The sequence below is a fragment of the Myotis myotis genome, unplaced genomic scaffold, assembly GCF_014108235.1.
Source record: "Myotis myotis isolate mMyoMyo1 unplaced genomic scaffold, mMyoMyo1.p scaffold_m19_p_11, whole genome shotgun sequence".
Taxonomy (NCBI): Eukaryota; Metazoa; Chordata; class Mammalia; order Chiroptera; family Vespertilionidae; genus Myotis; species Myotis myotis.
In genome coordinates, this window is record NW_023416315.1 from 69,646,596 (window position 1) to 69,667,481 (window position 20,886).

The following is a 20,886-nucleotide window of genomic DNA, read 5'->3' on the forward strand; positions in this document are numbered from 1 at the left end:
CCTCCTTTCACACATAGTCCCTTAGGAATTTCATCTCAAAGCCGTCCTTCAGCGTCAAGCAGCTCAGGAATGTTTTCTACCCTTTGAGTCTCTAGTTAGGTCTAGGTTTTGTGCTCACTACATCATGTCATGTGCTTTTGCTCAGTTGAACAACGACCACTCTGGTGCCAGACGGCCCCACCATTTTCAGTCCGTGCCTTACCCTACAGCATGCCTTGAGTTGAGCCTTCCCTTGACTTGACATACTTCCACAGTCTCCTGGCTACTCTGTCTCAGACTTCTTTTTAGCTCCTCCTGGGTATTTCCAGGAATCCGTCCCTTATTCTGCACGTTATTGCTTTCCCTTGGGTTTAATACCTCCTACATGATGTTGATTCCCAAAAGGAATAATTCTCGAATTGTCTTCTGTGCTGTGTACCCCCGGATCTAACTGTTTCCTTAATGACCAAAGAGAGAGACCTCACGGGTGGGTACGTTTTCAGAGCCAGAGTCAGCAACCTGGGGTTCAAGCCACCTTTTGCAAATTATTTTTGGTACGACTTTAGGTAAGTTATGTGACATTTCTATGTTTATGGAAAAAATGACTCTATCTATAAACTAGAAAAGCTAGTAGTAAATGCTTTATAGGGCTTTTCTGATGATAAATGAGTTAATACATTTATGGCTCTTCAAAACTGTGGCTGGCCCAGTTAAATATTTAATAACTATTAATACTAAACAGTTAATAAATATCTACTAATTTTTATTATTATTGCTTTATTTGCACCCCCCCTTGGGTGATTCATGACATATTCAAAGCAGAATTCCTGATCATTCCAGCAAATGACACTTTCTTCCACTCAGCTACTTAAATCAGAAATTAACAGCTTTCCTAGAATTTTCTCATGCTGATACCAATTACTACCAAGTCTCCTTGACTTTAACTCCAAAATGCCCCTTAAGTTGTCTAGTTTCTCAGGTGTTGCTCTAAATCTGCCATATCTTGTCTCTCTCACTGGAGTCACTGAACTGGTTTCCTAATTGGTCTCCTTGCTTCCTCTCGTGTCCTTTCCCCCAACAAATCTCCAGCACAGCAACTAGAGTCCTTGAAAAGCATAAACTGGATCATGTCACTCCTCAGCGCAAAATTCTTCCTGGTTTCCCACTGGACTGAGGATAAAGTCCAAAGTCCTTGAGTGCAGGGGTCTATAAGTTCATGCATGTCCTTTGCCATGCCCACTTTCCAGTTAATAGTCACTCCCCTCTCACTCACTCTGGCTCAGCTACACAGGCCTTCGAACAGGTTTGCACATGTTACCAGAGCGTCTCTGTCTTGTGAATTATAGTTTTGTTTCTAATGTCTGCTGCCTGCAATGTTTTTTCCTAATTTTTGGATAATCCCCACTTCTCATTTAGGACCAAATAAATGCCAGTTCCTCAAACATAACTTTTCTATACCTTAAATCTTAATGAGAATGCCTCTGTTATCTCTTTTGTAATAGCCCATTATTTTCCATTGCCACAATTTGCAATTACATATTATCTATACGTTTATTTGCTTAATGATAACGTTTTCAATGATGTAAACACTACAATGATAAGAAATTCTATTTGTCTTTTCCACTGTTTTATTTCAAGTGTCTAGCAGAGCAGTGCCTAATCAATATTTGTTGAATTAATAAAGTGAATTAATGAACTCTGGCTTATAAAAATAATTAGAAGTGCCCAGCCAGAGTGGCTTAGTTGGTAGAACATCATCCTGTACACTGAAAGGTTGCTGGCTAGATTCCTGGTCAGGGCACATACTGAAAGCAACCAACCAATTGATGTCTCCTCCTCCCCCTCCTTCTTATTCTTCTCTCCTCCACCCCCACTTCCCCTCTCTAAGCATGTCCTCAGAATAAAAAAAAAAATACTTTGTGGTCATTTTAATGATAAAAAAACCCACAATAATACAGATGTCAGAAAGACAGAAGATGCTCCTAAACTTGTATTTAAGTGGTGAAAGCCAGAATTATTGTTGTATGCAGGTTTAATAATGAGAGAGTCTGTTACAGGGGGATGAGTTCAACTTTGCTGTTAGACCTGGGTTTGAATTGCCTCTTCATCACTTACCAGCGTTGTGGCTGGGGCAAGTTACTTAACTCCCCTTGACTTCGGTTCCCTCTCTTGGGAAATGGTTATCCTAATACCAGCAGAAAATTGCGAGTCAGTAAATGGCTCCTGTTGGTTGCTTAGTGAATAAATGTTTGCTGACATTTTTACTGAAAGACCTTTATTTTTGCCACTTAACTATGAAAAGGAAAGATACAGGAACCAAGAATGATAAACTATTCATTATTTTAAAACAACTAGAAAAATTTGGCCCCTGAATCACACAAAGGCCTGAAATAACAGATAGTAGGAGAAAAAAAATTAAAACCCATGAATTTTACTGAAATCAAGTAGATTGGTCCTTTACATTCACAGAGAAAATCTATGGGTGCTTCCCAGGCCTGGAATGCTCTTTGCGTGGCTGGCTCTTCCTTCTACAGTTCTCGTGTGTCTTTACCTGGAGGCCTTTTCTTCAACACCATATGAATACTCCCACCACCCCATCACCATTTCATTGCTGATCTGAGCACTATACTGTTTTTCCAGAATGTACCTCACTCTAAATTAGGTTCCTTAACTTTCTACCTGTTCTGAGTCCAAGTCATCAAGGACATTATAGGTAGCGAAGGGTGACAGAACATGCCACACCGAAACATGCCTCTTCGCTGCCGTGATTATTTTGATCTGCAGGCACTTGAAAAACAGCAAATAAAGGGACAGACTTTCTCTGAACTCGCTTACTTGCCTAAACATACATCCTCGAAAGGAACTCAATGGTCATAAGTCCCCTCCCCAGGAATTATATCAACTCTTGTCATAAGAGAGGGGATGAGAAGTGAACACCACACCCAGACAAACTTTGCCACATAATATCATAACTCCCATCTAGTTTCCCATACTATTGTCTGTGTCCATGGGTTATGCTTATCTATTCTTTGGTTACTCTCTTCCTGTCCTCTGTCCCCCTAACCTCTCCCTCCCTTCCCACTGAGGGCTGTTATTCTGTCCATGCATCCATACCTCTGGACCTATTTTGTTTGTCTATTTATTTTGTTCTTAAGATCATGTGCTATTTGTCTTTTTTTAACTGGCTTATTTCAGTTAGCATAATAATCCCCAGGTCCCATCCGTGCGCCAACAACTTTCCTGAGTTGCATGTCACACTGTTTCATATCCTGGAAGCATTTTACATTCCCTTTGAGGGGAAGACGTTGCTTCCAGGTCTCCACATGGTGTCAGGTACAGCGATTGACTTGGACTGGAGAGTGTGGGCCTGTGGATATCTCGGTGATCCTTATAAATTACAAGTCCAAAGAGAGAGAGAGATCTAACCACTTGAAAAGCAGGGAGAAGAATATCACAGAAGCTCATAGATACATTTAGAAGACAAGACTTTGAAATGCTTGGTGTCTTTTTTACTTTCATAGTAATAAAATAGAAGCATAGTTTGCTTTTCACAATCCCACTAACAGAAATGATTACCTTAATGTTTGATACAGATTTAGCTAAGAAGTGGATTATTATTGTTTTTATAAACTATGGGTTGCTTTACTCAAAAGTAACCTAAGAAGGCACAGATTCTCAATACATTTGCAAGTGAATAAGCAATGAGTTTCTCTTCAAGGTGTGCACTCAAAATCACTGCTATCTCATTTCTTCCCTGAACCAGCTAATGCAGGTTTCAGCACTCTCAGTATTTAAGCTTTAGAAAAAAGACAATGCTGTTTGGTAATCCTAAGAATGCTACTTTTCATAGTTCTTTTCGGGAAGATTCGCTTAAAAAGCTTACCCATAGCTATAATATAATTTTTTACAGTCAACAAAGAAAAAAACCACTAGAAAATATAATGGTTACTGGCAAGAAAAAGTCTCCATCCACATTTCATTAAAATGCATCAGTTAATAAGATAAATGGACTTTACATTCTGCCTGTCTCATTGTGTGTGTATATATATGCTTAATATCTTCCTCCCTCATTTTCTCTCCTTTTTATCTGAGACATAAAAGAATTTCATCAGAAAACCACTACATCAATTATATGGTAATCTGTGATTTAAAAATAGAAATGTATGTGCAAGAAAGATCCTAAGAACTTACATTTTTATAGCAATATTTTATATTACTTTCTATGTTTCTATTATGAGAAGTGCACTGCATGCTTAAGTTAATTTATTATTATTCATTTTGGCTTCCTCTTATATTACAAAAAACATTTGTTGAGACTATGCTCTTATAATACAGTTAGGGCATCAAATATATTTTCTCTGTTATAAGAAGAAGTGGAGAAGGGAAGTACAAATGATTAAAAAGAAACCATAGTCATTCTAAAGTTCATTTGTATTTAAATGTTGATATGGTCAGGGATTATTATAGAAATGTATTCATCAGAGGTGCTCAGACACATGAAGTGAGGCATTAATACTCTCACTTTTTGACTTATGGACTTATCCCTATTCTCCTAACTTGATTTTATTATAATCATTTTAACATTCAGTCTAACTTCCAAGTTCAGATACTTACACTTTGAGGCTAGAGGTGATGAGGGAAATGTCGAATTAATTTCAGATAATTCTACAGAATTTATAATCCATATCTCATAGTAAATACAGTGTAATCAAACTAAGTTCTCAGAACTTTGCCAATGAATTGAATTATAGATAACTTAGCTAAAGAAACTGACGGGATATTCAATTCTGTCCAGTCTTTCAAGCTCTGTATTTTTCAAAGGATATATACCTTCAGGCTCCTCCAGTCACTCATGGTTCCATTTCTTTCTTAGTCTCTCATTAGTGGCTTGTGCATTTTGTTTTAGATACTAGTAAGGCTGTTGATTATTAAATAAGTTTCTCCTTTGCAAATTATAGTGTGATTTTTATATTAGAGTTTACCTGCTGTATACTCCTACTTTGGAAAATAACAGAAATGAGAATTTTTATTCTTTATAAAACAACTTGAAGACGCTTTATGTCATTGAGGATAATATTTAGAAGTTATCATCAAGTTCTATAGGATTTTACAATGATAAACCATAAGTAATATTAAATTTTTGATACATTTCTTTTAAATCATAATTGCACCTTAATTTTTTATGTAAAAGAAGTTTTGGACACAACATTAATACTTGTGATAAACAGACACATTTGCCTTTTGAGAAGTAAGAAAGGAAACATTGAGGTGAAAGGTAAAAAGATATTATTAATAGGCCAGTGCTACATGGAACATAAAACAAGCAAACGATGAAACACAAGGAAGAAGTTTTATGACAAGTAGTTATACCCCAAGTACCATTTTAAAAGGTACATTAAATTTTTTACAGTTCTGTGTAAATCAAATGTCTGTGTTTATACCTTTATAGAAGCTTTCCATTTTATTAAGAGCAAATAAAAAATATCAACAACTTACAGAAAAATTTTGGAATTTTTTGTGAGGGTGAAAAAAATCTAAAATATAAAAAAATTTATTGTCGCATGAAGGGGGGGCGGGGAGGTTGGGGGTTAATGGGAAATGAGGACACAGTTGTAATACCTTAACCAATAAAGAAATTAAAAAATTTATTGTCTCATATTAATTTGGGATACTGAATTATGCCATTGCGTTGCCTATCTGAATCTTCTTTTGCATGTTATGAAATGCCATTGCTGTGTTCCAGAATTTTTGCCTGCAATAATTTGAGGAAGATACAAAAGGTAATTAAGGGTGGTAATTGTGGTTTTGACCCAATTCCAAAATATTTCTCTTCAGTTAGAATGAGCTCCAGGATTGGACTATGGGTCAACTCTGTGTCTTGGCTATTACTGCAGCCCTGACCAACTGCTTCCACATCTTGGCAGGCCTTGTTCACAAAAGGAGACAAGTGAGAGAGGGTGGGAGCTCTCACACTGGAAAATGAACTCCGTGAGTATGCTGTGCTGATATGGAGTTGCTGGGGAAAAAGAAACTTTGTCAATTAGAATGGCAATCTATTTGTCAATCAGGCTCCATTTTATTTTAATTCACCAATAGTCAATCAGAAATAGGCTATTCATGGCATATTTTTGGAGATAAAAAAATTTAGACCAAAGAAAATGGGAAGAAAAATTGATTGTCCTTGATAATGGCCTTGCAACCAACAGAGCATGACTATAACCCAGCTTCCTCCTGCACCCCCCCATTTACTCCCACTTCTGTTTAACTCTAAAAGAATAAATAGCATCAATATTTCTACAAAGGAGAACACCATCACAGAAATACATGATTTCTGTGGAAGACGTTGTTTCCACATGATTTAGAAGTGCTGCCCCCAATTTAATTTTTAAAAATTAAATTTTCTTTTTCCTTTTCTTTTTTTTTGTTTTGTTAATCTGAACCTGAGGATACTTTTCCACTGAATTTAGAAAGAGTGGAAGAGAGAGGGAAAGACAGAGAGAAACATTGATTTCTGACTTAATTTAAAAAAAATGTATTTTTTTTTCTGAATTAGGAGAATTCATTGTACAGCGTTAAAGGGTTGGTCTCTGAGGAAACGCAGCTAATGGAATGATACGTATACTAAAGTGGTTAGCGCAGTTCCTGGGCATATATTTAGGATCCAGTAAAAGTTAGCAGCCATGGTTATTGTTGTTGTTGAAACAGAGCGCTGGTTCTGCTTCCTTGACACAGAGTGGTGGTGGGTAATGGAATCCTTCTTTCACAGAGACAGTCCTGCCCGGGGCTCCCTCTGTCCTCAAGGTGACCTCAAGGTGAGCTCTGCGTGTCAGCATTTTGAAAAACCTTAACTTAACTCTGGTGCCGTGTCACATATAGAAATTTTTTGATATTTGCAACCATACTAAAACGAAGACTCATATTTTTGATATTTATTTTATATATTTAAATGCCATTTAACAAAGAAACATCAACCAAAAAAATGAGTTCGTGTGTCACCTCTGACACGCGTGTCATAGGCTCGCCATCACTGCCCTAGACTCTTCAGGATACAGAACTCCAGTAACAGAAGTGTGGCCACCAGAGCCCTTTGTGAAGGGAAAGTTCCTTCAATATGGAAGATCGGCGCCCAGGCAGAAAATATGGACGAATCCAGAACTGACCAATCAAACCCTCCTCGACTGGAATTCCTTCCTGCTTTTCCTTACCTCTCTGCTCTATACCTTAGTGGGCCAAGTTCCAAAAGAACGCCAATCAGAATTTGCTCGGCCAGCTCTCCCACAGCCACCTTGCTCTCCCTAACCCTTAAAACTTGTCCAGACCCCAGGAGATGTAGCGGTGCCTTCCGTCTCCTGGGTGTGGACTCAGCAAAAAAAGCTGACTTTTCTAAAAGCCAGTGTCATAATGTTGTCTCCCATGGGCATCAACCGTTGCGCAGTAACAGTGTTATCTTTTCATGGTGGCTGTAATCACTATTATTTACTGTTCACTGTGAATCTGTGGGAGAAAGAAACCGTATATTGAAAGGCTGCCTTAGGATTTTACAATCCAGATTAAATCTTTTGTAACATTGTATGTGCATGACATTTTACTTCTGGAATTTTTATATCCAGTGCCTGTGATAAGGAAACGTGCAGCTTCATCTATCCGAGGTCAAGGTCCATGCTTCGGCCGTTCCAATCCTCTGTCCCACGCCTCACTACCCGTTCCCTATTCTGCTCTTTCAGGGTTTTGTCCTCTGTTGTACAGGGAGCCTGGGAGATCTCAGAGCAATTCATTGGTGCTTGACTATTAAAGTTAAGGTAAGTAACTTTTGGTGTTACAATTTTTAGCTCTAACAAAGGAATTAACTTGATCCAACAAAAAAAAAATGCTGGATTAAATTAGAATAAAAACCCAAATGTGAAGTTCTGCCTCCTTTTCTGTTTTGTTCTGTGTTGGCTCGCTTTCTAATCTTTCTCCAAGCAGGTAGGCCAGGATTTGGGTGTCCTTTGCTGCAACCCCTCCTCCAACAGGAGGACCATGGCCTGCAGAAAGAGAATTTTAATGGTGTGAGGAGATTTTAGAAAGAACGTTGAAGAATACTATCTGGATGCAGCCTTTGTTGAAGAGATGTCTTTGGGAGATTCAAGTAGCCAAATGACTGTCAATATGCAGAAAGGAGAATGCTTGTAGGATAAGATTACGAACAGCAGTGTGAAGCAGAGAGTACTCTAAGCCAGTGGTTGGCAAACTGTGGCTCGCGAGCCACATGTGGCTCTTTGGACCCTTGAGTGTGGCCACGAAGTTTCAATCACACTGTACGTGCGCACCCGCAAGTGGTATTTTGTGGCAGAGCCACACTCAAGGGGCCGCAGTTTGCCGACCACTGCTCTAAGCTATTTTTCCTATATAACGGCCTGAGGAGGATTTGGTCTGGAACTTTAAATCTCTATTTCTCTAGCACAGTGGTTCTCAACCTTCCTAATGCTGCGACCCTTTAATACAGTTCCTCATGTTGTGGTGACCCCAATTTCATTGTTACAAGTTGAACATAATTAAAGCATAGTGATTAATCACAAAACAATCTGTAATTATATATGTGTTTTCCGATGGTCTTAGGGGACCCCTGTGAAAGGATCCTTTGACCCCCAAAGGGGTCGCGACCCACAGGTTGAGAACCGCGGCTCTAGCACCTAATGCAATGTCTGGCACATCCTACATGCTCAAGGATTTGAGTCATTTATTGGGTTTCCATAGAATAACCAGAGGAGAAAATACTATGATTAGGGAAAGAGGGAGAATAAGCTAATAAAAGAATGACTAGTGCTCTAGAGAAAGAAAGGAAAAAGTAAGGCAGGCAGTAGAGAGCAAAGGTTTAGAAGGTACAAGATGGATCTAATATTGTTTACACTAAAAACTTTTTGCAATAAATATCTATAATAATAAAAGTGGAATATGCTAATTAGACTGGACATCCTTCCGGATGAAGTCGGGGCTGCGAGTGAAGCCTGGGTCGCGGGTGCCAGAGAGAAACCGGTTCCGGCAGCTGGGGGAGGGAAGGCCTGCTCTTGCAGGAATTTTGTGCATTGGACCTCTAGTATTATATGATTATCTTAAGCAAATGTGCTATTCAAAAATAATAATTCCAAAAAAGTAATTATTTTTTTACAAGTAAAAAATCTTTCGCTTTAGAGAATGTTTTGCCACCCTAAATACAACCAGCCCAAGTAGATAGAAATTTAACCTGTTTTTTTTTTTTTTTTTTTTTTTTAAATAGAGTGTGTCTGCACAATTGTGTTGAAAATTCTGGTGAAGTTTAAACAGTACAGAGCAATAACCCTTTTTCGTATCTGTGAGTTAATAAAATAAGCAGCTATTAACACCCTAGGAAGACGAGATGCCTTTCTTATGAATCTCTGAGGAGTCATTTATTTGATATAAAGAACCATTTTTTATTCTTTTGAGCACTGTTGCTGGCAGACATTGATATAACTCTCTGGAGGCTCTTTGCAAGTCCACATTGTAGCTAAGTTGAAGGAATAGGGAGGTATATTGAACCCTTTTAATGCAAGATTGACATCTCAATAAATCAAAGCCCATAAAGAAAAGGAATTAATAAAGAAAAAAATAGAGATATCCAACAGAAGGACCACTAGTTAAAATCACTGCCTTTACTAAATGATTTATTCTGTTTTGTTCTTCTAATTATCTCAACATTTTTTTTTAACTTTTTGTCCCTTACTGGACAGAAGCCATCAACCATCGGTATGTGCATATTTAAAAAAAATGAATAAAACCTATGTGTATGTGTATATATATTATATATACACTGAGTGTCCAGATTATTATGACCACCCCATCAGTACTTCGTTGGGCCACCTTTTGCCTTCAATACTGCGGCGATTCTTGGCATTGACTCCACGAGATGCTGAAAGGTGATGTGAGGACTCTGACACCATGCCTGATGAATAGCACTGTCCAGATCTGTGAGATTTGATGGTTGTGGAACCAGCTGCCTGATGGCTCTTTTAACTTCGTCCCACAAATGCTCAATTGGATTGACATCTGGTGATTGTGGGGGCCACCTAAGCAAGGTAAAGTCTCCCTCACGTTCTTGAAACCACTCCTGCACAATATGAGCACCGTGGCATGGCGCGTTGTCTTGTTGGAAGAAGCCATCTCCATTGGGATACGCCATCAACATGATAGGATGAACTTGATCAGCAACGATACTTAGGTATGTTGTGCTATTCAGACATTTATAATGATCTGGCCCTCTAGCAACTTCAGCAGGAAAGTATAGCTAATTTGCTTACAAACATTAGGTGGTCATAATAATCTGGCCACTCAACGTATACTCAGAGAGAGACACGACACATATAAACAAACAAATATATCACCATCTGTTTTCTTAGATAGAAAAGAGTCTTTGACCAAGAATCTATTGAATTCTGGCCAAAGTTATTACCTCAGAACGGCTCTTTGCTTAACTCAAGTAGTGGAGGTCAAGGAGTTTATAAGGTTCAGGCAGCAGCTTTCTCTCTGGCCCACACTGTGCAAGAAGCCGCTGGCATGCGGGGTACAGGCTAATAAACTGTGGGTCACAGCCTGCAGAGAGCACTCTATTTGATAGTATCATGTATGACACACCACTGGTTTTAACTCTACTGCATCTTTTTTTAAGGACCAATAAAATCTTGCAAGAAAATTAAATTATCATAATTAGTAGCTATGGAGTTGGAGTTGCCAAGATATTTCCAAAAACGACCACTGAAAGCAGTGACACTCTTTTATCTCTAAATGATGTTGACTAAGGCTCTGCTGAACTTCCCATTGTTGGCAGAACTACTCTCTCCGCCGGTTTAGACTAGATCTAACTGCTACAATTGATGGGTTCTTGGAGCACATGTTACAGAGTTCTCTTAGATACGCACTAGGAGTGTGGCATGTTCTTGATTTGGGAAAAGAAGGAAGACCAAGAAAAAAGGGCAACAGCCAGCCATGTGATCCTGTTCAAGCATGCACATGTTTTATTTAAGTATTCTCCAAAGGTCTACTTTTCCAGCATAATGCAGATATTAGGCTACCCTTTAAAATAAAGACATATGAGTTTCAAACCAAATTGCCCAAAATAATGGCCTTGGTTACTCCATATGGCACACAGAAATAATTACATTTCACTTACAATACAGATGCACTTAACACAGTCATCAAGAGTCATTCACCACCGGCACAGTATATTTTTAAATCACCTGAAACACCAAAAAGTTTCTTTTTCTTTTCCAGAAAGTCTAAACAAAGTAATAGTTTGGGATAAATGATAAGTTGAAAAGGAGGCAGAATTGTTAACTGAAATAATCGAACTGAACTGCATTTTTTTAAATGTAACATTCAGAACACGAAAATAGAACTTCTCATTGGGAATCGAAAGACCTATGTATTCTCGATGGTGGTTTCTTTAGTCTACTTTTTAAAAAGATTCTCAACAAATGCCATCAAAGACGTGTCACTATGTGTTTGCTCTAGAAGCATGAAGTGGCGTGAGGCAGGTGTTAATATACTCGTTAGTATTCACACTCCAGGAAGGTTAGTAGCTCTTTAAAAGACATTCTAGAAATAAAGGCAGTTCTTCCCGAGAGAGAGAGAAGTTTGTCTTCATTTCACTCAGCAAATGCTTATTAAAATCTACCGTGTGCACAGCATTATTCTAGAAGCAGTTCTAGAAATGGGAAGCAAGAACCTCTGGCTTCACTCAAAATAGTTGGATTAATTCCTTTTTATGATAAATTATGATAAGTATTTAAAAATCTCTACAGTAGAGGGATAATTATTAATTCTTTCCATGTATGGAAGCTAAGCTTTATTCCTTAACACTGGTGGTTTGAAATGAACAAAACTTTTCATGTGACATAAAACATTTTTACACTGCCACGTGCAGACATGTCTGCTGATATATTTTAAAGGTGAAAAAGTATCGAGACTTTTTACTGAAATGTACATAGAGATCAACTTTGCATCATCAAACTCCTGTCCTCCTGAATTAGTGGAGAAAATGACTCCTTGCCTTATACAGGAACCTTTCTGAGATAAACTTGGGTTGCTTTTCCAGGGGCATAGAAAGCGTGCTCTTCATCAAAAATTGTTACATAAAGCACTTCAGTTTATCTCTGCATTTCAATTCACATGAGTTATTCTCAAAATTTATTCTAGATCTAAAGCAAAATAAATAATACATCAAGTGAGATTCTGGGATCATTGATCCGGTGATAATAGTCCCAGCCAACTCCTTGTATAAAAACATACAGTGGTTTATCCAATAATTGGACTTTTCCATGACAGCAAAGAGGTTAGAAATAATTCATGGATGTGAACTCCTGTTTTCTAATTTTTGACGAGAGGATTGTTGATGATAATAGACTTACAAGATGATTTTCTGGGGAATACAAAAGTAGGAAAGTCCATTGAACTACAAAACGTTAGTCCAGTTGATGACAATAAACCCAAAAGAAATGTTAGCACAGGAACAAGAAATGCACTGTCATGGGGATAAGGTGGATCAAAGAATATTACTGAGAAACATGTATGACACAAGAGTTTGGGATTAAAAAGTTATCTAAAACCTGGCCACACTAGACGTTTTCCTATGAATGTGGCTCTTACAGAATTTATGAAAATCTGGTAAGTCTCACAACAAAAATCCCGATTCCTGATACAACAGGTGTATTATGAATTATTGCAGTTGTAACAGTATCTAGGTGCAAGGTAAAATGATAATACCGCACTATCTGCACACTTTAGATTTATTATTGAGCATCCCCGTGAGCAATGCTGCAGTTCCAATAGGAGTTTATTTGCACAGCCCACCATGGGACATGAGCATCCAGCTTGTAGTAAGTGCACAGAAATTCCCCCTCTCTACATTTATAGTTTATCATGCCTATTCTGAAGACAACATAAGGAAACTGAGATCACTACTCCAAAGAATCCTAGCATGCATTATGATGGTTTCCTTCAGTTAATACAAATGTGTTGCGTGAATTTTTCAATATGCAATAATCTTCATCATAAGCCAATGTTCATGGTTTTAACAGGAAATATTTTTATCAAAATGTTTTCCATATTTTTTTTTGTTTTGCATTCAACTGAAACATTAGGTTCAAAGATTTATTTTATTTTATTATAAAAGAGTTCTGGTCATAAGAAGCATCAATAGGCGGCATTTCATTGTGCTCATTCACAAAGCCAAAGGGCCACAGGCTCTTCCTCGGTACAACAGGTCAAACTCTACAGAAATGCCATTTGGTGGTTTTATTTCCATCCTCTGGTTTGGAAGCTTTGTTTTTGTGTCACTACCAACCTCCTTGCTTCGCCGTTTTCAGCTGCAAAACGTGTACCTTGTCTTCTTTCTTCCGCATTGGAATTCTCTCCAGAGCCAGGGCTCAACTTCCCCTGGACCTGATTCCAACTGTCTACAAAGCAGACACTCTGACAATGTTTCCGCCTGAGTACTCGGGAGACTCTGGCCTGTCATCGCCTTCGGGAGTGGTCACTGGAGGTGTTGGGATGCTTATTATTGCTGTAGTCACATAAGGTTGTTCACAGTTTAGTTTAACACATTCTTCCATTTTGGCATTTAAACTGGATCGGCTGATGAGGGAAGAAAATAGATTTAAGAAGGTAAGTTGTTTACTTAAAAATGTTTTTGCCTTTAATACAGGTGTACAGGAAGTCAGGTTTATAGGTGACTTTTTAAATGTCTAAGAATAATCACCGTAATTTTAAGAAAGGAAGCACCAAACCTTAACATACAAGGTGGGCAAAAGTAGGTCTACAGTTTTTCCCATGAAAAATAATACAAGAATCTATCTCTGTATATATAAAAGCCTAAGCTACCATTAGGACTGGTCAAACGAATGGTCAACTGGTTGCTATGACGTGCACTGAGCACTAGGGGGCAGACTCTCAATGTAGGAGCTGCCCCCTGGTGGTCAGTGCACTCCCAAAGCCAACCTGCCATGGTCCCTCCTCCTGGCCCACTGGCCTTGATGGCCCCATTGGGACTGGGCAAGACGGCCCCAGTCGGCCCTGATGGCTGGCCAGGCCGAGAGACCCCACCTGTGCATGAATTAGTGCACCAGGCCTCTCGTTAATAAATAATAATGTAAATAATAATGAAACTCTGTTTCACATACAACTACAAACCTATGTTTACCCCACTCTGTATGTTAAAGTGAACATTAGTCAGGTCCCTAATCATAAATGAATGTGTAAAAACCAGCTAAATTTGATTCCATCAGTGTTTTTCAAATAAATGTTATATAAAAATGTAAGAAACAGGATCAGGTATGTTTTTGAAACACTGAGTTGAGCAAAATAAAATAGTTTTCTTTAAGACAGAATTTCTGAGAGTTTTGAGATACCATTATGAAAGGGATATATACTGTAGATATGCCTAAATTATTTGACCACAGCATCATTTCACTGTCTTGTCCCTTTGGGATATAGGGTGCCCTTAAAGTTTTCAACTTAGTAACACCCAAATGTTAAGAACCCCCAAAAGTTAGCCATTGCTAATACTTAAAGGCCTTCCAAGTGGTATTCTTGCATGAGTTTTATACTCTTAAGTGGTGAGTGGGGAGGGGGAAAGGAGAAAGGAGGGCATACATGGGAACTTCAAACTATTTTATTTTCATGGAAAACTTAATTTAAATGTATATGGCCTAAAAAATCCTTTCTAAACACTTCTCCATTTTCTACATTGGAGTGGTAGAATATTTTTGAGACAGAAATCTTTCATTGCTCCAACATTTAATATTCTGATTCCAGAGATATCTGATTGATGTAAATCAACATAACCCGAGTTCAGAATCTCATCCAGGTTTTCCACAAAGATTATTGGATACCACCAAAGAAATGGCACTGAATTAATGGTTTTTAATCTAAAAAGAAAAGCTACTAAATTTGAAGAACAAAGTAAAATTATTTGGGCCAAATTGATTTTTTAATGACTTGTAAAACAAGGAAATAAAGAGAAACAAAAGGAAAACACCAATGGAAAAATTTCACTTCAGTGGTCCATAAACTCACTAGACATACCATTTTAGCATTTCACTTATCTTGCTTTGAATTGGATTGATTTTTGTGTTTATTGTGGCCAAAATACTTTTTTTGATCAAAATTGTACACTGGTTCAAAAGGTTTGTGTAGAGATAGTTTCCAGTTTTCACTGTCACAGTGACTGTTGATTTATTTAAAGGTGCTGTTGAATACTTTTTAATCACATTAATGTCAGTTTCACTGGTCTCTTTCAGCAGTGTTAACTATCAATTCAGGCGATTTGTTTTTACCTCTGGGGCTCCTGGGTTTGGAGTGTCTGTTCAAATAGGAAACGGCTGTGGAATTAAAGAGGTAGAAATATATTTGTGGTTGCCTGCCTGCCTTATCTTTTCTCTGCTCTTTTAATATCGCTACAACTACTCTCTGACTCAAGGAATATTACAGAAGATCCATTTTCCTGCTTGTTACAGTCTAAGTCTTGTCTCATTCTAAACTCTAGGAACTAGAATTTAGATGCCACACGTGTAGCAACACAACTGCAGCTGGAGATATGCTCCAGGGACCAGCACAGGTGTGTGTCCACACAGATTAATCTACCTGTTAGATAGCGGGTTTCTCTCCACACATCTGATCTGAATCGTACTGAGTTCTTGCACACTGCCTCGATGGCTTCCTGATACATTGGCACTTGGGATGCGGAAAGTTTTTTTGTGTCGTCGTGAACAGCAAGTGCCGGTGACTCCTTGTTGTGAAGAGAGAGAAGGACTATGACTTGAAGGACGATTAACAGTCGAAACCTCCATGCAGCTTTCTTCAAACACTTGTTCATCCACAAACTCGTGATTCTGTTCCATAGGTGGAAAAAAATGTGAAGAAAGGGAGAAACACACTTTAACTTCAAAAAAAAGCAAATGAATAGTTTTATTTTTAAAACTAAAAAAAATGTCCACATACATATAGACTATCCAATCGACCACTAATACCATTTTCATAAAGATTAGAACATCAAAGCTACCTAATACTGGCATTTGTGGGAAAATAACATCTCTCTAGTTACACCTAGAGATTGACACATGAAGGCTGATTTAGTATCTATTTGTAAGCTAACTTTATCTTGAAATATCATTTATTTATTTAAACTGGAGATTATAAACTAAAGAAAAAAACTTGAAAATGAATATAGATAACACCCACAAAAATGTGTAAATTCACATTGACTTATTTTTAAACAGATTGAAATTATGAGAGACTATTTTAATCCAACTTAGATTGTCTGTTATATAAAAGCAAATAGCTTCACATGGAATTGAAAATATTTTTAAATTAGGAAATAAGGTACCTAGGACACTTCCCATTTCTTTAGATCTTCCTATAAAATTCTCAGTGGAGAGAAATATATGATTTATTAAACAAATACAATATATTTATCTGCAAAATGTGTCACTTTATGTCTGACTCAGAAGGGGTTAGCACTGAACTTTCCTGTTCTCCTTTCTTATCTTTGTGATATATCACTAGGTGTGTTCAGAATCTCTACCTGTGTTTAGGGCTCTAGCCAAGAAGCAAATAGTGATGGAAATAGTTTCATAGTCTCCATCTTAGAAAAACACAGTGTAAAATTTGCTTTAAAAATATTTAATGCAAAGCATTGTCTCCTAAAATGCTTATGGAAGACTTTTACCTCAGTAGTATAAAGGAAAATATTTTTGGTCTAAGCTACTAAAAAATGACTTCATTTACTATTTTTTTCTTTGTGCTGGTGGGAATAGTCTTATAATGAGAGACTTTGCACATGCAGAATTCCACTTAACTATCTCTCAGCCTAACCATTAGCAAAACAATTGAAGCAATTCACTGGCTAATAGGAAATAGATTGTTTTAGTTACTCATTTTGTCATTTCTTTGCTGAGACAAGCATTTTGAAGTAAACGAAATTTAACATTCTACAGTTGAAAGTCCTGAGAAAAATATGTCTAGAGAAGATAGAGTTTTATGTTAACTATTAAATTTCTAAAAAAAAAAATACAGTTCAGTAACGATTTAAACTCTGTTTTCTTCTCTGGCAATGCACATCTCACACACATAGTATGCTACAATGCATGAGATTCTAATTTGTCTCCTCAGTGACTGGAAGTGAAGAAGTCATTCTGCCGCTGGTTACCATATATTTTTATAGGCAGCTCAATTTAAACTATATTGGTTGGTATTAAATAATGTTTGCTTTAAAAAGCCCTAAGTGGCAAAAAAGTAAAAAAAAAATTAAAATGAAAGAAAAGGAAAAGATAGTCATAAATACATTCTATCATTAATGTTACTATTTATATGTCAAAGGTTTACATTAGGAAATTATAGACCTGTCCATATTTTTATTTAAAACGCAGCCACAATCCTGTAATTTCCCTGTTTAAACCCTCAAATAATTTTCCAGTTGAGATGAAGATAAAAATTTTGCATGTGCCTCAAAAATCTAGCATGAGCTAGTCACCGCCTTTCTGTCTCCGCCCGCACTATGCTACACTCTCTCCTTCCTACCACCCTCAAACTTGCAGCAAGTTCTAGCCTTCCTCGGGTTACATCACCTTCTAGCCCCTGTCGTTCTTTGCCTAACTAGCTCTCAGTCATCCTGTGAGTCTGAACTCAGGTTCCTCCAGAAAGCCTTGTCTGATTCTGTACCCTCTGGTTCCATCCTCTTTGCCCCCTACACCGTGGCCCACTGTTGCTTTGCTGCTCACTGTCCTTCCCTAGGAATATTCGTGGTTTGTCCCCCCATAGAGATTGATGGGGGTAGAGACCACACCTGACTTCCCGGCATATCTTAGGTCTTGGCTCACTGTCTGGCACATGGTAGGCAAGTCATGCATATTTGTTGAATGACTATGTAGGTAAATGAAAGTAAATGAACAAATGTATGGGCAATCTATTGGAATTGAGAACACAAATATGCATCTCTGGTGAGTGAGTGAGAAGACTTGATCCAAATACGGTGAAAGTTTCATTCTGCTCTGTGGTCACACACTATGATGTCTTTCGACAAGCCAGCTAGGGAAAGGATGATTTTACTAAAGAGGAAGTCCAATTGGGAGCCTATAAATGGAGAAATGCACACTCAATTCTCAGCCAAAGGGTCATGACACTGATTAAACACCATTTCTTTTCTTATGAGAACAAATAATTTTACTATATGTGTTCATTATACCTGTGAATTACAGAGATGTTTATATTGCCCTAGCGGTTTGGCTCAGTGGATAGAGTCTCCGGCCTGGGGACTGAAGGGTCCCAAGTTTGATTCCAGTGAAGGGCACATGCCCGAGTTGTAGGCTAGACCCCAGTAGGGGACATAGGCAGCCGATCAATGGTTCCCTCTCATCATTGATGTTTCTATCTCTCTCTCCCTCTCCCTTCTTTTCTGCAATCAATAAAAAATATATTAAAAAAGAAGAAATGCTTATATTTAGTCATTCTTTATTTTGTATTATTGCTATTGATATTCCCTTCATCCAGATGTCAGGAACACTTGAACTTCATTAATATTTTCTATTTAATTAGCATTTTCAAAATCAGGGTAAATTACATTTAAAAATATGTTTTTATTGATTTCAGAGAGAGGAAGGGAGAGGGATAAAGAGGTAGAAACATTGATGAGAGAGAAACATCATCGATTGGCTGTCTCCTGCGTGCCCCCTACTGGGGATCGAACTCAAAACCTGGCCATGTACCCTGACCAGGAATCGAACTGTTGACCTCCTAGTGCATGGGACAATGTTCAACCACTGAGCAACCCCGGCTGGGCAGGGTAAATGATATTTTATAGGACTTGCAGTTGGCTATTGGAAAACAACTTTCCATCCACATTACACTAGTATTTTAGACTAGAGTGAGGATAGCCACTAAGGATAACAACATTTTAATAAGTCTCTCAAACACTTTCCAAATGGAAATGTCACAACAGTCTTTTGAAGTAATTTCGTGTTTTATTTCTTTTGTTTTTGTCCTTTACTCTATTTTCCAGTGATGTGGGCAGTGAAGTCCTTCCTAGGAGGATTGAATATTCACAAAAGCAAATGGGAGACTGTGAGGACCGGGGCAGGCAGCGATGCCGGTTCCTTACCGTGGTCTTTTCCAAGCAGTGAAGCAGGTGGTGGTGCTGGCTTTCAAAGCTGGAGCCGTATTTGCTGACAAAGGCCTGCTCATCCTCAGAGGACTGTGAACACAGAGAAGACAGAGTCTTTTCTATCATATTTGCAAACAATGAGAAACTCAACTGCACATTGCCACAGAGAGAGAGCCGTCCTATTTCTTGAGATTAAATGTCAGCATTTTATTATTATTTATTTTAGACAGAAAGGCACAGCCTGGCAGTTGCTTTTAAGTCTGAGAGTCATTATTTACATTTTTTTTTTTCAAATTTGGAGTCTGGTTTTTTAGACTTGCCTCCCTGAACAGAAAATTTAAATCTCTTCTACTCTTTCAACTACCACTTGACTTTGAAAACCTGACAGCCATTATTTTGGGGTAATACTTAGATAATCCTGGAAATGGCATTATGCTCACCTAAATAAAAGCTATTTTGTAAGTAACGATTATTGGAACCCTAAATATTAAAGGAAAGTTTTGAGCTAAAAGTGGTTTCTCAAATTGTATTTCATACTGTGTGATATTTATAACACTAGATGATGTGCCCTCCCATTAAAAAAAAATAAAAGGAGACATCATGCTATCCTCTACTCCCACTCATATAAACTTTAAGGAACATAAGTAATTTTTAAATTAAAAATAATTAGGTATTTGAGTCATTGAGCATTTTTTACCTATCCCATGTAAAAAGGGTTCTAAACCCAATCTGAAGTGGTGGGGGTTAGCCCCAACACCATCAAGCAGTGAAATGGTCTGTGCACTAGTGGTGTCCTACAATTCAGCTCAAGTTGGACTCTGTCTACCTGGAAACAGCATCATATTACACAGGTTGAGGGCTCAGTCTTGCAAGACTGTCCTTCACTCTCCTCTCCCCAGCTTAGATTCCAATTACCAACTTAAACGATCACCTGGGCTTCTGACCATCTGGCTATAGGTTAGAGCAGTGGTTCTCAACCTTGGTTGCACATTAGAATCACCTGGGAATCTTTTTAAAATCCTGATTTCTAGGCCTCATCCTCCGGAAATTCTGTTTCTTTGTTACTAATGTTGTGGCCCCACCCCATAACAAAGAAACAGAATTTCCCGAGGATGAGGCCCAGAAATCAGGATTTTAAAAAGATTCCCAATGATTCTAATGTGCAGCCAAGGTTGAGAACCACTGGGTTAGAGGTTCTAGTGACCTCTCCTTGAACTTTAGATGCCAATTGCAAGTGGGACAGTTTACCTGTGCTTCTGACCAACTGACTATAAATCAGGGGTTCCCACAATCTGCTCCTTGAGTTTGATTAGTTTGCTAGAGCGGCTCACAAAACTCAAAGAAACATTTTACTTACTAGAGTAACAGTTTATTATAAAAGCATATAATGTGACTCAGGGAGAGCCAAGTGGAGGAGATGCATAAGGCAAGGCATGTGAAAAGGCTGAGGGCATCTGGGCTCTCTGAGTGTGCCATGCTCTCAGATTTCGAGCATTAATAACTAGATATTAATAAAGGAAGGGAGCAAAGGGAATCAGACATTAAGAAGCCTAATCAACTAGGCAGCTGAATCAGACATCATGCCTAATAAACCAGTTAGCTGAATTGGACAATAAGCCTAATGAAGTCTGGAAGTGACAGCTTCAGGCTCGCCAAGGGAACATGGCATTACCCCACCAATGGGATCAACACCTCTCCCTTTCCTGTGTTGGGTGGAAGGACTAGCTTTCCAATCTCTCCAGGGTACAACGAGCCCACTT

General features: G+C 38.1%; 1 protein-coding gene across 1 annotated transcript in view; it reads right to left on the reverse strand.

The window, feature by feature from the left end:
* Nucleotides 1-10,971: 10,971 nt before the first annotated feature.
* Nucleotides 10,972-20,886, reverse strand: part of KCND2 (potassium voltage-gated channel subfamily D member 2) — a 519,540-nt gene continuing 509,625 nt past the window's right edge. Inside the window, exons 4-6 of the mRNA XM_036328861.1 lie at nt 19,124-19,216; nt 15,613-15,860; nt 10,972-13,605 (exon numbers count right to left, since the gene is read on the reverse strand). Coding sequence (XP_036184754.1) covers nt 13,428-13,605; nt 15,613-15,860; nt 19,124-19,216 — 519 coding nt within the window. The 3' untranslated portion in view covers nt 10,972-13,427. The remainder of the gene's footprint in view (nt 13,606-15,612; nt 15,861-19,123; nt 19,217-20,886) is intronic.